General features: G+C 54.1%; 2 protein-coding genes across 2 annotated transcripts in view; both read left to right on the forward strand.

Annotated features, from left to right (window-relative positions):
- The window catches only part of ACTB (actin beta), a 3782-nt gene extending 846 nt beyond the window's left edge, over nucleotides 1-2936 (forward strand). Inside the window, exons 2-6 of the mRNA XM_021680249.2 lie at nucleotides 354-482; nucleotides 640-879; nucleotides 1328-1766; nucleotides 1853-2034; nucleotides 2147-2936. Coding sequence (XP_021535924.1) covers nucleotides 360-482; nucleotides 640-879; nucleotides 1328-1766; nucleotides 1853-2034; nucleotides 2147-2290 — 1128 coding nt within the window. The 5' untranslated portion in view covers nucleotides 354-359 and the 3' untranslated portion in view covers nucleotides 2291-2936. The remainder of the gene's footprint in view (nucleotides 1-353; nucleotides 483-639; nucleotides 880-1327; nucleotides 1767-1852; nucleotides 2035-2146) is intronic.
- An 8029-nt stretch (nucleotides 2937-10965) lies between these two features.
- Nucleotides 10966-15916, forward strand: part of FBXL18 (F-box and leucine rich repeat protein 18) — a 38279-nt gene continuing 33328 nt past the window's right edge. The window contains exon 1 of the mRNA XM_021680250.1: nucleotides 10966-11086. Within this exon, the coding sequence (XP_021535925.1) occupies nucleotides 11069-11086 (18 nt within the window). The 5' untranslated portion in view covers nucleotides 10966-11068. The remainder of the gene's footprint in view (nucleotides 11087-15916) is intronic.

Raw genomic sequence — 15916 nt, forward strand, 5'->3', positions numbered from 1 at the left:
GGGGTCGCCGCGGCGCGAGGGCGCCTGCGCGCACTTCCTCCCCGCGCCGCCGGCTCCCGCGGGCGTGGCCGCCGCCCGCCAGCCCGGCCGGCGCTTTTTTTGAACAGGACGGGGGCGGAGCCAGCCCCGGGTGGGGAGGGGGCGGGGGCCTGGCTTCCTGCCGCGCGCCGCGGCGCCGCCTCCGATGAGCGTTTGCCTTTTATGGTAATAACGCTGCCGGCCCGGCCGCCTTTGTCCCCAATGTGGGCGTGCGCCGGCGCCCCCTGGCGGCGCGAGGCCGCGGCGCGCCGGAAGTGGGCTGGGCGGGGGCGGCCCCACCCGACCCCCGGCTCAAGGCCCGGCTCGCCTCGCAGTTCGCCATGGATGACGATATCGCTGCGCTCGTGGTCGACAACGGCTCCGGCATGTGCAAAGCCGGCTTCGCAGGCGACGACGCCCCTCGGGCCGTCTTCCCCTCCATCGTGGGGCGCCCCCGGCACCAGGTAGGGCGCCGGTCTGACCTGGGGTGGGCGGGGTAGATGGGGCGTCTCCTCCCGGGAGCAGATTCCCTCGCGGGGGGAGGGCCTGGCCTTTGGCTTTCGGGGTGGCGGTCCGCGGCCCCGGGCCGGTGCTCAGGGCACCTCGCCCCTCCCTCCGCAGGGCGTGATGGTGGGCATGGGCCAGAAGGACTCCTACGTGGGTGACGAGGCCCAGAGCAAGAGGGGCATCCTGACCCTCAAGTACCCCATCGAGCACGGTATCGTCACCAACTGGGACGACATGGAGAAGATCTGGCACCACACCTTCTACAACGAGCTGCGCGTGGCCCCCGAGGAGCACCCCGTGCTGCTGACCGAGGCCCCCCTGAACCCCAAGGCCAACCGTGAGAAGATGACCCAGGTCAGTGGCCCCCGCTGGCCTTTTTTGGGCGGCCACCCCATCCTTTCTTGCTCTTCTGTGCCACGCTCTGTCTCACGTGTTCTTTCTTCTGCCGTTCTCCTAGGACTTTCTTCTCTGACCTGAGTCTCCTTTGGAACTCTGCAGGTTCTATTTGCTTTTTCCCAGACGGAATCTTTCTGGTGTTTGCCTTTCTGATTAGGCGTTTGAGGTTATAAAATGCTGTGGGTTGTAGGTACTAACACTGGCTCGTGTGACCAAGCCGATGAGGCTGGTGTCGAGTGGCCTTGGAGTGTGTATTCAGTAGGTGCACAATAGGTCTGAAGTGAATCCCCCTCCCGGGATCCCCGGCACATTTAGCTGTGTTCCTTGCACTTTTCTGCATGTCCCCAGTCTGGCCTGATCCTCTCTGGTGGTTTCCCCAAGCGTGACCTGGCTCTTCTTCCTACAGATCATGTTCGAGACCTTCAACACCCCGGCCATGTACGTGGCCATCCAGGCTGTGCTGTCCCTGTACGCTTCTGGCCGCACCACTGGCATCGTGATGGACTCCGGGGACGGGGTCACCCACACTGTGCCCATCTACGAGGGGTACGCCCTGCCCCACGCCATCCTGCGTCTGGACCTGGCTGGCCGGGACCTGACGGACTACCTCATGAAGATCCTCACGGAGCGTGGCTACAGCTTCACCACCACCGCTGAGCGGGAAATCGTGCGTGACATCAAGGAGAAGCTGTGTTATGTGGCCCTGGACTTCGAGCAGGAGATGGCCACAGCGGCCTCCTCCTCCTCCCTGGAGAAGAGCTACGAGCTGCCCGATGGGCAGGTCATCACCATCGGCAACGAGCGGTTCCGCTGCCCGGAGGCGCTCTTCCAGCCTTCCTTCCTGGGTAAGTGAGCCCGCCTGCCTTCCCCTGCCGCGGGGGGTCACCCTGTGGCCACTCCCGGAAGCCAAGTCTTGCTTGTTTCTTCTTAGGCATGGAATCCTGTGGCATCCACGAAACTACCTTCAACTCCATCATGAAGTGTGATGTCGACATCCGCAAGGACCTCTACGCCAACACGGTGCTGTCCGGTGGGACCACCATGTACCCCGGCATTGCCGACAGGATGCAGAAGGAGATCACAGCCCTGGCGCCCAGCACAATGAAGATCAAGGTGGGGGGCACTTGGCCGGCCTGGGCGCGTTGGGTGGCTCCTGTGGGCGTGCCCCTCCTTCAGGGCTGCAGGGTCCAGGATCTTCATGCTAACTGTCTCCTTCCTCCCCCAGATCATCGCCCCCCCTGAGCGCAAGTACTCTGTGTGGATTGGAGGCTCCATCCTGGCCTCGCTGTCCACCTTCCAGCAGATGTGGATCAGCAAGCAGGAGTACGACGAGTCCGGCCCCTCCATCGTCCACCGCAAATGCTTCTAGGCGGACTGTTACTTTAGTTGCGTTACACCCTTTCTTGACAAACCTAACTTGCGCAGAAAACGAGATGAGATTGGCATGGCTTTATTTGGTTTTTTAATTGTTTTTTTGTTTTTGGATTTTTTTTCTTTTTTTCTTTTTTTTTTTGGTTTTTTTTTTGGCGCTTGACTCAGGATTTAAAAACTGGAACGGTGAAGGTGACAGCAGTTGGTTGGAGCGAGCATCCCCAAAGTTCTACAATGTGGCCGAGGACTTTGATTGTACATTGTTTTTTTTTTTTTTAAATAGTCATTCCAAATATCGTGAGATACATTGTTACAGGAAGTCCCTTGCCTTCCCAAAAGCCACTCCATTTCTCCCTGAGGAGAAGGGCCAGTCCTCGCCCGAGTCCACACAGGGGAGGGTGGTAGAATTGCTTTTGTGTAAATTATGTAGTCCAAATTTTTTTTAATCTTCGCCTTAATACTTGTTCTTTTTGTTTTATTTTGAATGGTCTGCCATCATGGCCCCCTTTTTTTGTCCCCTTCAATTTAAGATTTATGAAGGCTTTTGGTCTCCCTAGGAAGAGGGGTTGAGGCACGGAGGCAGCCGGGGCTTTCCTGTACACTGACTTGAGACCAGTTCAATAAAGTGCACACCTTAAAGAAAAGGAGATGTGGCTTTTTGGGTGTTGGGGAGAAGGGTTTGGGGTAGCAGGGACCAAGCTATTCCTACCTCAGAAGGGAAGGGGGTCTGAGGTGTGTCGAGCCCTGACATCGGATAGTCCTAGGGTGGGAGATGGATAGAAGGAAATAAGGGGCCTGGCCCTTTACCTGTCTTATGTTCCCTATTTCTAACTAAGTTCTGAGGTCTGGATGCTTCAGGAAAGTGGGACACCTGGGCTATGTGGAAAGGAGAGTCAGGTGGTCCAGGTGCCATACCTCCTGAGGCACTGGGGCACCTGAACTTGGTGTCCTTTTGGAGTGGGGCTTCCTAGGCCACATAACGTTTTTGTTCTCCTTCCTGATGGGCCTGGGACACAGACCCTGAGGCTGAGGGTGGGGACCCACCTTGACTACTAGCTCACCGGAGTGATGGTTCCCACACAGCCAAAGAAAGCCCTTGCTAGGATTGTGCAGGGCAGCTCCCTGGTGGTGTCCAGGGCCTGGGATGGGGGCATGTCAGATTGGCAGAGAATGTTCCAGTTGGCTCTGGGGGAGGCTTGCCCGGGTTCTGGAATCTTCTTGTGACGGGTACCTTACTGTGCACTCAGGGCCCGGTTTTCAAGTGCAGGCTTGGCCTACTCCCAAGGGCCTGCAGGGTCTGGGCTCCTGGGGGGGCAGGGTCTACCTGGCACTGGAGGTCAGTTTCTGACTTAAAATGCAGTGCTCCAAGGCTGGCCTGCCTGCCCTCTGCTAGAAGCTGTGACTGGGGAAAGGAGGACTCCCATGCAGGGGGCCCCTTGCCCTCTATCCAGAGGGAGTAAGGTCCAGAATCCAATGCCAAGTCAGTCCAGATTTGAGGCCTGGAGGGGGCCCGCCCCTCCCTCCATTGACCCAGGGCTCCCTGGAGCATTCAGCTGTGGCCCTTGGGAATGTGGTGGCCCACTGCCTCCCATCTTACTGATGAGCAGAGACCCTCATGTGGGCAGGATGTGCCTTAGAGTCTCACGGAGTTGTGGCAGGTTGGGAGGGACGCAAGTCATTTTACTCAGTGCAAGGTGCCTGTCTCAGTCAGTGGGAAGGAGACTGTTCTAAGACCTTCCAAAACTAAACAGGAACTTGTGACCGATCCCCCGAGCTCACCTTGGCAGTTCAGTACATAACCCACCCCAGCGGGGTGTTCCCTCGGGGGCCCTGGGCTACCTCCCTGACCTGCACGCAACTGGGCAACTGGCCTGGAGCAGGTGGGACGGCAGTGAGCGCAGGATGCTTCCGTCTTAGGGGCCCGGGCAGCAGGGGCTGAAATGGAAGCCCCCCCCCCCCCACCACACACACACCCACCCAGGCCAGTTCCAGCTCTTGATCCCATTCAGGGGCGGTGATAAGCCCTGGACTCCGTGCTGCAAGCTTCCACCTTGGGCCACTCACTCATTTCACAAGCATTGATAGAGGGCTTGGCGTATGCTGGGCCTTCCTTCCCTCCCTCCTTCCTTCCTCTATCCGACCACCCTTTGTACCAGGCAGCGTGCCAGGGTCTGGGGGTGCATTGGAGAAGAAAGCAGATGTGCTTCCTGCCCGCATGAGGCACCCAGTGTAGCAGGGAAACATAGTATCAGGCCACCAAGTGAAAGCACAATGACTGATTGTGACAAGGAGGAGGAAGAGCAGAGGCTGTGTATGAGGAAGGATGCGGGACCCCAGGGGGATGCAGGTGCTCATGATGTTGGTCGGGGGGTGGTGTTGCAGGTGCACACCCACACTGAAACCAGCACATTGCACCTCCATAAAACTGGGGAAAAAAAAAACAAAAAACCCAACAACTAAGAAATACAGATTTAAAAAGGAGGAAGGAAAGCATTCATCATTTTGTCTCTTTTGAACGAAAAGCAAAATAAAGGACCCTGAAGCCGGCCGACTGGGGAGTGGGGAGCTGTCTCTCTGGAGCAGGACAGAGAAGGCTTTCTGGGGGAGGGCTGGGCAGACAGAACTGTGGGCTTGCACGTCGCGGACAGAGGCATGGACTGACCAGGAACGGAGACCGGGTGAATGATGACACAACCCTGAGGCGGAACGGGAGGGTGACTGGGGCCATCTGTCTTATGTAAGTGGCCTTGGGAAGTCACATCACCATCCACGTACCTGTCTGAGCAATGGGAACACCAGTAACACCTAAGAGTGGGTTGTGAGCAGGTGCCCCATCAATCCTTTCCTTTGAAGGGCCCTGGAAGTGCAGCTGAGACACACAGGTTTGGCCTGGAGAGTCCTTTAGGCCCTTCTCCTTCCCTCCCAGGCGCAGCTAGCCATCTGCTGCCCAGCTTGGAGCAAAGGCCTCACACCAGGAAGCCCAACCCCGCCAGGCTAGCTCAGAGGATGCCACATTGCTTCCTGCCTTCCTCCGTGCACCCGTTACGAGTCCGCGGCCAAGAGCACAGTGGCTGGCTGGCCCCGGGTCGCTGACCTTCTGTGAGAAAGCTGGACCCTAACGCCTTTGAAGCCTGGCAGATCAACGGGCCTCAAGGCTCACACCGCCATGCTGACCCCCAGCCCCCTCTGCAGCTTGCCCTACCCTGGGACAGGAAGCTCCCTGCTTTCTCAGGTGGCTGGCTCCCCCGTGAGGTGGCCCTGACACTGAGGCTCACCTTTCTCTCACCGGAATGTCCCTCCTCTGCAAGGCAGCCCTGCCTGGAGAGAACTGCGTCCCAACAGGCCACTCTTAGGGGAGGGGAATCCTGGTAAGTGGAGGGGCTCAGTTCCTCCCCTTCATCCTCATATTTCTTCCTGGATCCTGGTGGTGAGGACCCAGGGAAGTCCACGGTCACAGGGCAGTCATCTTCCTTGTGGGGAAACGGGCTCAGAGGGTTACACAGCTCAGAGGTGGCGGTGGTGAGGTTTGAACATCTGCTCTGGCCCGGAATCACCCAAGACACATGGGGGCTGGAACCATCCAGAGACCCCTGCCAAGTGCTTGATGCTTATTCACTCAGTCATTCATCATTCAACTTCTATTTGCCCTCATGGAGCTTATGGTCGTGTCCCATAGGGGCTACTGGCCCACACACGGCCATTTAAATTTAAATTCATTAAAATGAAGAATTCAGGAGCCCTTGGCTGTCTCAGTGGGTAGAGCATGCGACTCTCGATCTCGGGGTTGTACATTTGAACCCCACACTGGGTGTAGAGACGACTTAAAAATAAAATATTTTAAAAAATGAAGAGATTTTTTTTTTTACACCTGAAACTAATGGAACATTGTGTGTCAACTATACTCAACACAAAAATATTAATAGTCTTTAATTCTTAGAGCAGTTTTAGGTTCACAGCAAAATTGAGAGGAAGGCACAGAGATTTCTCATGTACCTGTGGCCCCCACATATATGTGCACAGCCTCCCCCACCCATCAACATCCCGCACCAGAATGATGCGTTTGTTACCACTGATGAACCTACACCGACATATCACTGTCACCCAGAATCCGCAGTTTATGTTAGGGTTTGCTCTTGGTGCTTATACTGTATGGGTTTGGTGTTTTTTGGAGTTTTTATTTATTTATTTATTTTTTAAGCAGGCTCCACGCTGGAGCCCAGTGCGGGGCTTGAACTCACGACCCTGAGATCAGGACCTGAGCTGAAATCAAGGGCCTGGACCCCCAACCGACTGAACCACCCAGGTGCCCTGGGTTTGGTGTTTTCATTGCATGGGTTTTGACACGCATCCATCATTATAGTATCACAGAGTCGTTTCACTGCCTAAAAAATCCTCTGTGCTCCAGCTGTTCAGCTCTCCCTTTCCCTGACCCCTGGAAACCACTGATTCTTTTCGTGACTCCAAAGTTTTGCCTTTTCCAAAATGTACAGTTGGAATCGTACCATATGCAGCCTTTTCAGATTGGCTTCTTTCACTTAATAACATACATTTAAGGTTTCTCCATGTCTTTTCATGGCTTGATAGATTACTTATTTTTAGTGCTGAGTAATTTTCCACCGTCTGGGGGCGCCTGGCTGGCTCAGTCAGTGGAGCATGCGACTCTTGATCTGGGGGTTGTGGGTTTGAGCCCTGTGTTGGGTGTAGAGATTACTTAAAAATAAAAGCTTAAAAATATATATTCCATTGTCTGGATGGACTACAGTTTATTCATCACTTACCAAAGGCCATCGTGGTTGTTTCTAAGTTTTAGAAATTATGAATAAAGTTGCAATAAACATCTGTGTGTGGGTTTCCTCTGTGAAAGCCACTTTTCACCTCTGCATGCACCGTTTTAAAAGGTCATTCTGGGGGCACATGGGTGGCTCAGTAGGTTAAGCGTCTGACTTCAACTCCGGTCATTATCTCGGGATCCTGGGATCGAGCCCTGCGTGGAGCCCCATGTTGGGCTCTGTGCTCAGTGGAGAGTCCGCTTCTCCCTCTCCTTTTCCCCCATACCCCCACTTGTGCTCTCTCTCCCTCTTTCTCAAATAAATAAAATCTTTATTTATTTTTTTAAAAGATTTTATTTATTTATTCGACAGAGAGAGACACAGAGAGAGAGGGGACAAAGCAGGGGCTGAGGGAGAGGGAGAACCCGACTCCCGCTGAGCAAGGAGCCCGATGCAGGACTTGATCCCAGGACCCTGGGATCATGACCTGAGCCGAAGACAGACACTTAACGACTGAGCCACCCAGGCGCCCAAATAAATAAAATCTTTTTTTTTAAATTAATTAATTAACTTATTTGACAGAGAAAGACACAGCGAGAGAGGGAACACAAGCAGGGGGAGTGGGAGAGGGAGAAGCAGACTCCCCGCCGAGCAGGGAGCCCGATGCGGGGCTCGATCCCAGGATCCCGGAACCATGACCTGAGCCGAAGGCAGACGCTTAATGACTGAGCCACCCAGGCGCCCCAATAAAATCTTTAAAAATAAAATAAAAGGTCATTCTGGCTGCAGTGGGAGGAGCTTAGGGAAGGTATGGCTCCTTCAAAAACTCTTCTGGTGGGATGAGGTGCTCTCAAAGGTGAGGACTTCGGCACTGGGGCTGGCGTGGAGGCTCTCCCGGTGGGCGTCTCCCTGCCTTGACCACCTTCAGCGGGCTCCATTCGTCCCTCACTGCAGCCTCCCGGGACTCAGAGGTTCTGCTCCCTGCAGAACGCTGAGGGAGGTGGGACTGGAGGGCTCTCTCTGCCTCTTCCAAGCCTCTGGGTTCTGGAGTAGAGACGACATGGACTCCAATCCCAATTTTGTTACTCACTCAGACCTGTGTCCTCTTCTGCAAGATGGGTAATAATAGGGCTTACCCACCAGGGTTCAGTGACATTTCCAACAAGGTCCCATGTGGAAAGTGTGAGTAATAAGCACTGATGTGGGAACGGTTGGCCATTGTCATTTATATTAGGAAAGAGCTTTTCTCCAGACCCCACATCTAGATGAACTGGAGGGGATGGGAGATAACAGAGATCACCACCTTCCCTGCATCCTTTCCAGCCTCTACTCCACGTTTTTGGGGAAGCCACGGCCAGGTGCTCAGACCCGGCTCGGGTCAGCCAGGCACCGCAGGGCTGGGCTCTGGGATCAGGAGCCACTGAGAGCACTGTGAGGAAGTGTCACCCAAACCTGGAGCCCCCCCTGAGTGGGTAAGAACGGTGAGGTGTTGGAACTGACTCTCCACGTTGGTTGCCTGGAGCCCACGCTCAGTGGTTTCCAACCAAATGCTCCTCAGAACTGGAACACCTGAGAAATGTGGGATCCCAGGAGTTAGTTTGTGAATCGCTCCTCTGTGTTGGACACTTACATGGATCATCCCGTGTAATCAGTCATGTCGTTGACAATGGTTTATCGAGGGCCTGTTATTGCCTAGCTCTGTTCTAGTGGGGTGCGGTGTCTAAATGTGGGGTCTGTCCTGATCGCATGGGGGCCCCCAGATGTGGGGCGAAGATCATGTGGAAGCCGGTGGCACAGACTTTGAAAGAATTCACCTGAGGCAAAAGAAAGGAGACAGAAGTTGATGGAATACACCTGCAAGGGAATGGAGGGCAGGACAGCAAAGCAGAGACTGTCTGCCAGGAGGCAGTGGGTGAGGGCTGTTTGGGGAAGGTGAGGAGGTATGGCGACATAGGGCATTTTCCCTTTTTTTGGTAACTGTGCCGGGTGGTAAGTAGCCCATTGGCGAGGTAGGTCACGTGGTGGGCCTGTCTGTATTCAGCCTGGGGGTCACTGTGGGCCCTTTCTACATTCCATCACTCAAGCCTGTTTGCCTAACAGTGGCCTCTTCCCCAACAGTGGCCTCTTCCCTGGGGGACAGAAAATAAACACCTCCACCACAGTGAAAAACATACCTGATTACAGATTGTAGGGGAAAAGGAGGAATGGGTCAGGAGTTAGGCCTGGAGGAGAAACTCCTTCTGAAATCCTGATGCCTGCCTAGGTCATAGTCGGGCTCCATTGGCAAGCCTTCGATAATAAACAATGGCGCCTCCATTAACACTCATGTTTATTATGCTTGAAGTTGTATTTAACTGTTGACTAAACCACGAACTCTTTGAGGCAAGGACTGTGCCTGCCCCAAGGATGGTCCACCCACAGAAGGAGCTCATCAAAGGCCTCTTGGTTTTACTAACAGGCTCAACCCAATGAGGTGGGAGGTAAATGAGGCCCAGGGAGAGTATATGAAACCTGATGTGCTAGGTTGAATAGGTGTCCCCCAAAGATTTACGTCTGCCCAGAACCTCAGAATGAGGCCTTATTTGGAAACAAGCTCTTTGGATGTCACTACTTAAGATAAGGTCATGCTGAATTAAAGTGGATCCTAAATCCAACATGACTGGTGTCTTTATTTTTTATTTTTATTATTATTATTTTTTAAAGATTTTATTTATTTATTTGACAGAGAGAGACACAGCGAGAGAGGGAACACAAGCAGGGGGAGTGGGAGAGGGAGAAGCAGGCCTCCTGCTGAGCAGGGAGCCCGATGCAGGGCTCGATCCCAGGACTCCGGGATCATGACCTGAGCCGAAGGTAGATGCCCAACGACTGAGACACCCAGGCGCCCGACTGGTGTCTTTATAAGAAAGGATACATGCATGCACGCGCGCACACACACACACGCACACACACACACAGAGAAAGGAAGATGGCCCTGCAAAGACAGAGGCAGAACTTGGAGTGATGTCTCTGCAAGCCAAGGGACTCCCAAGGATTGCTGGCCACCACCCAGAGCTAGGAAGAGCAAGAAGGGATGCTTCCTTAGAGCCGTTGGAGCATGGCCCAGTCGACATCTTCATTTCCTACTTCTGGCCTCCACAACTGTGAGAGAATGCATTTCTGTGGTTTAAGATCCGACCCCCCCACCCCGCCCCAGGTTGTGGCACTTTGTTCCAGCAATCGCAGGGAACATATACATGCTCAGGGTCACTGGGGAGACAGCACCCGTGCTGACCCCAGAGTGTTCCCCACGGATTTTTATTCGTTAATGGTTTTTACATGCAAAGCGTTACGGGTGAGGGCACATCATCCACACGTTCGTCTTTACTCAGTGCCGACGACGGTCAGGGAACATCCTAGCTCCCTGAAAATCCTGCCGCTGAGGACAGCGAGAGAACAAAACAAAACAAACAACAAAGACATAAAGAAAAAAGAAAAAGACACAGTAGGTCGGACAGTGCATCGAGGTACGGAGAAAAATACAAGATAAGGGGTGAGTTTCGGGTGGGTGTGGACGGCAGGGAGGAGGTGCTGCCCTTGGCTGCGGGGTGGTCGACACGTGGTTCTCGCACATTTGCGGGCACGGGGACGCAAATGCCAAGGCCTGCAGGCAGGAGAGTGCTAGGCCGGCAAGGGGAGACCAGTGTGGCTGGAAAGGAGCAGGCAGGGAGCAGAGGAGGGGGAGCCCAGGTCAGAGAGGTAGCTGTGGCGGACTGGGTCCTCCGGGGCTCACCCCGCGCCCTAGCAGGGCCCCAGGCAGCGGCGCCGCACCCAACATGGCGGCGGCGCAGGGCACGCCGGCTGGCGAGCGGAAGTGCGTACGGCAGGCGCCGGAAGTGGCCGGAGGCCCCGCCCCCTACCGGGGTGTCTGTGGAGCCGTGGACGCGCCGGCTTTGAGCATCCCTGGCGGGCCAGGGGGAGGCCCTGGGGCTGCGGCTTCCGCGGCCGCGGCCCCGCCCGCCTTCGGCATGGCCAGCTCCGGAGAGGTACGGCCGGCGCCTCTCTCCGCTCTCCTTCCTGCCCCGCGGCCTTGGCTCCGCTCGGGCCTTCCCATCCCGCCTCGGTCGCCTTTGCGTCCTTTCCATCCAGCCCCCTAACCCGCTCCATCCTTCCCGTCCCGACCGCGGCCCGGCTGTGTGCTTCCCACCCTGACCTCGACCCCTACCCCGGTCGCGCTTGGCCCTTTCCACCCCAACCCTGGCGTCGGCCGGGTTTGGTCCTTCCTGCCCCGACCCTGGCCTCGGCCTCGCCTGGTCCTTCCCATCCCTATCCCGACCTTGCCCCTTGCCCCATCCTTGCCTCGTCCCGCCCCTCAGGCCCTCACCCTGTTGCGAAGGCACAAGCTCTCTCCCCGTGGGTTTTCCATCCCTTTCCCAGCCCCGCAGTCGTGATCGCCAGAGTTCTTCCCCGCCTCTGCGCCCCCAGAGTTTCCATGCTCCTGAAGTCCTCTCAGGCCCTTTTCCCATGCCCCTGTACCTGAGCTCAGCCCTTGGAGCCATGAGACGTTCGTCTTTCATGTTCACTCTGCACCTCATCCTCTATCTCTGAATGCTCAGTTTCAGCCCACTTTTCTCTGCGCCTGCTTGTTGTGTGACTTGGGGGGTAATGGAGGAAAAGCCATTTTACCTGGGAGACTTCTGGCTTACCCCGGAATTCCTTTCCCCAGTGCTCCACAAGTCTGGGTTTGAGTCCCTGTAATGTGGTATAAGGTATTTTATCTGCAGACCAGGGTATGGGGATCTGGACTCTGACTACTGTCTTTCCATCTGTTGCTTCCTGCCTATGTGTGTGTACTTGTGGGCACATGTGTGTCTTAGGGTCTTACCTGTGCTCTGGGGAACAGGAGTCAGAGGTTCAGGTGTTTTCTTCGAAACGGATGGGGTGGGGTTGCTGACCATTCCTCTTCTTTTGAGGTGAGTTTGGCTTAGAGGTGGCACCCCAGTTGAGGGGTAGGGTGTGGGATACACCTGCAGACTGGTGGTAGGATTGAAGGGCCAGAAAGCCACAGCTCTTTAAGGAATAGTTATGGAATCGCCTGGCTGTGTTAGCAGATTCCAGGTAGTTGTGTGTACTTGCTGGAGTTGGGAGGCTGGTACCTTGGTCTTATGGGGTCCTAGTACAAAGGGCCCTCTGTTCCTTGAAGCACATATGAGTGACCTGGCCAGTGAAGCCTCTTGTTACTTCGTGGACGTCTCGTTCTACCCTGCATGTGGAGATCAAGGTCCTCTCTGGGATGTTCTATTTATTACCTATTGATACATAGTTTGCACAGCATAAAATTCACAGTTTTAAAGTGTGTGTGTGTTTAAAGTAAGCTTTATGCCTAACATGGGGCTTGAACTCACAACCCTGAGATCTAGATTGCATGCTCCATCAACTGGCCAGCCAGGAGCCCCAAAGCAGTTTTTTTTTTTTTTTAAAGATTTTATTTATTTATTTGACAGAGAGAGACAGCCAGAGAGAGAACACAAGCAGGGTAAGTGGGAGAGAGAGAAGCAGGCTTCCCGCCGAGAAGGTAGCCCGATGTGGGGCTCGATCCCAGGACCCTGGGATCATGACCTGAGCCGAAGGCAGACGCTTAACGACTGAGCCACCCAGGCGCCCCATCCCCAAAGCAGTTTTAAAAAAATATATTCACAAGGTTGTGCAACTCTCCCCACTATAGGATTCCAGAATGAGGTGGTCTGATTTTGAAAGTCATTACCAGCTTTAAAATGTAGATTCCCAGATTACTCTCAGAGTTTCTGGGAGTAGGGGTCTACGTTTCTTGTAATGCTTCAAATGATTCTGAAGTGGTGATCTGTTGACTCACCTGGTTCTGTGCTGCTTTCTCTTGGAAATGAAAAATAGATCCCTGTTCCGGAGCCCTCTTGGCCTAGTGAGGAGATAAGCAAGCAGGCAAACCGGGGCAATTCATCAGATGAGGCTGGAAGGAGAGGAGGATCCCTGGTACCGCAGGGGAGGGGCAGGACCCGTCTGGCTGATGCTGGGAGGGCTTCACTGTGTTTGAGGCTTTGAGCCCAAGTTCTGAAAGTAGCAGTTTTCCTGTGTGGTGGCATGTCTAGTGGAGGGAACAGCTTATGGGAAAGCTTGGAGGCATGGCGCAGGGCACATTCCAGAAATTGCCAACTAGAGAAGCAGAGACCTAGGAAGCGGGACAGAGTGTAGAGTGGAAACCCATACAATCGTGCACCTCTTCCGACTGACCCTGTGATTTAACAAAGTTTTTATAATGCAAAATATGCTATATATAACAATTTCACATCGTGACAGTGCACTGTGATGAGCCTTTCTGTTGTACCCACTGCCCCGTTATTTATTTATTTATTAAAGATTTTATTTATTTATTTGACAGAGAAAGAGAGAACACAAATAGGCAGAGTGGCAGGCAGAGGGAGAGGGAGAGGCAGGCTCTCTGCCGAGCGGGGAGCCAGACGCGGGGCCCGATCCCAGGACCCCAGGATCATGACCTGAGCCGAAGGCAGCCGCTCAACCAACTGAGCCACCCAGGCGCCTCTGCCCCGTTATTTAAAGAATTTTTTTTTCCATTTAGTGTTTATTCTTTTTTGTTTTTTTAAGTAAGCTTTATGCCAAACGTGGGGCTTGAACTTAGAACCCTGACATCAACATGCTCCACTGACTGAGCCAGTCAGGCGCCACCCCCCGACCAATGCCCTGTTTTCATAATTAACACGTGACCAATCTCGTTTCATCTCTGTCTCTCCCTTTGGCTTATTTACATCAGTCCAGACATCTCATCAGTTGGTTTGCGAATCCTGTGATTTCTTTGGGTACCTGACTGGTAAACATCTGGGAGGGGGGATGTTTTTTGGGCAGGTACTGAAGTTTCAGTACTTAATTTTTCTTTTCTTTTTCTTCCTTTCTTTTTTTTTTTTTTTGCTTCAATTCTTAAAAAAAATTGTGAAATGTTACATTCTGAGAAGTGCATTAAACTCTTTTTAACCCTTACACTTCAAACCACCTATAAGCGGTCATCATCTGGTTCTAGCCATATGGTTCCCAGATGCACCTGAGAGACCCCCGTCTGTCCTCATCCCTGGATTGATTTTCTGCAGACCACACGGGATGCCTGTCCAGGACCTGTCAGGAAGCCCCAGCAGCCCTTTTCTTGTGGAGGGAAGGGCAGTTTCAGCTGATCAGGCCCAGCCTGAGTCTGATGTCAGGCTACTTACCCTTTTATTTTTTTTTAAGTAAGCTCTCCGCCCACTGTGGGGCTTGAACTCACGACCCCAAGATCGATAGTCACCTGCTCTACTGACTGAGTCAGCCAGGTGCCCCTTACCTAACGGTTTTGAGATGGAGAATGGGTCTGCCTTAGTTCCCCCGAGGCTGAGAACACATCATTCTGAGAGGCGGAGGGAAGCAGATGCCATATACGGGTGTGTGTGGAGGTGGGAATTCTCCGGGCCACAGTTTTGTTTCACTCCTTTCCCAGGGAGCACTCCTTGTTTGCTGTTGGCCTCTGCGGAGCTTCTGCCTTTCCTAGGGAAAAGGTGTGTGTGTGGACTTAGAAACCACAGGACGTTGGCTTGGAAAGTCTGGGTTCCAGGCAAGAGACTTGACTATTGCAAATCCGGCAGCCACCTCCCAGGATCGGCCTTTGGAGACCAGGGGGACGCAGCTGCTCCCAAGTGCCTGCAGGGGGCTGGCCTCAGGGCAGCATTTAGGAGCACAGAATGTGGGGAAAGTCATCTTGTGGGGTGTGCTGAGACTGGACAGAGGGGGCTGGAACTGAGTTCTTGCCTTTTTTTTTTCTTTCTTCTTAATGTAACTTCTAGGTGGTTTTAATGGTATTTTTTTTTTTTTTTTTTTTAATGTGAGCTCCATGCCCAATGTGGAGCTCGAACTCACAGCCCTGAGATCAGGAGTCACATGCTCTACTGTCCGAGCCAGCCAGGTGCCTCTGTAACTTCTGGGTGGTTTTAAGAGAAATTCAGTATTAGTAGTATAGTGTGGACATTATATGATGCTGGAGCTTCTTACACTGTTTTGCCCTGTGTTCTCATTGCTCCCAGAAGGCATTCTTACTTTGATAAATCTGCACATAGGGGGATGAGGAGGGGTTTGTCTCAGGCTGCTCAGCGGATTCAAGCCATTCCTCGCTCTTGCCCCTAGGCCCTCTCCCTGCCAGAGCCCTGTTGCCAACCTTGCCTGATAAGGATCCCTCTGGTTTGAGCCTCTCCCTGCAGACCGAGTCCCTAGGTCTGGGGTAGGGTCTGGGAACCTGATCCCCACGACTGGCTCTAGGAAGCGCTGAGCTAAGTAAAGTCACTAATGGTTGAGAACACTAGCCCCTTGGACTTGGGTGCCCTTGCAGACCTTGGGAGTAGCGAGACAGGATTGAAGGCACCTCAGATGGAAAGGGGAGCAGTGAGGGCACATCTGGCTGCTGCCTCTTACGGAGGAGGGAACGTGGGAAGGACCAATGCTGTTAACCAGGTGGGAAATATTTGTTGAGACCCTTTCCCAGGCCTGGGGAGGGCTTGGCAGGCCGTGGAGCTTGTCAGGACCGAGTAGAGGGGCGCCACAGTCCGAGTGCCCGGGAAACCCCTGGAGGCTGCGTGGGGCTTGCGCCCGGCTCTCGCGCCCCGGGGTTCATGGTTGCCATGGCAGCAGCAGGGCTTTCCAGGCCTCGGCGCTTCCATCCCTGCAAATATGTGCAGAAGAAAAGTCAGGCCGGAGGAGGAGGGCTTGCAGACAGAATCTCTGGAAACGGCAGGGGAAATAATCCTGGGTGCTCTCTCCTGGGAGCAGTCATACAGGCACCCCCTCAGTGAGGACGGTTTGGGGGGCCT

The sequence above is a fragment of the Neomonachus schauinslandi genome, chromosome 5 (genome assembly GCF_002201575.2).
Source record: "Neomonachus schauinslandi chromosome 5, ASM220157v2, whole genome shotgun sequence".
In the NCBI taxonomy this organism is placed as follows: Eukaryota; Metazoa; Chordata; class Mammalia; order Carnivora; family Phocidae; genus Neomonachus; species Neomonachus schauinslandi.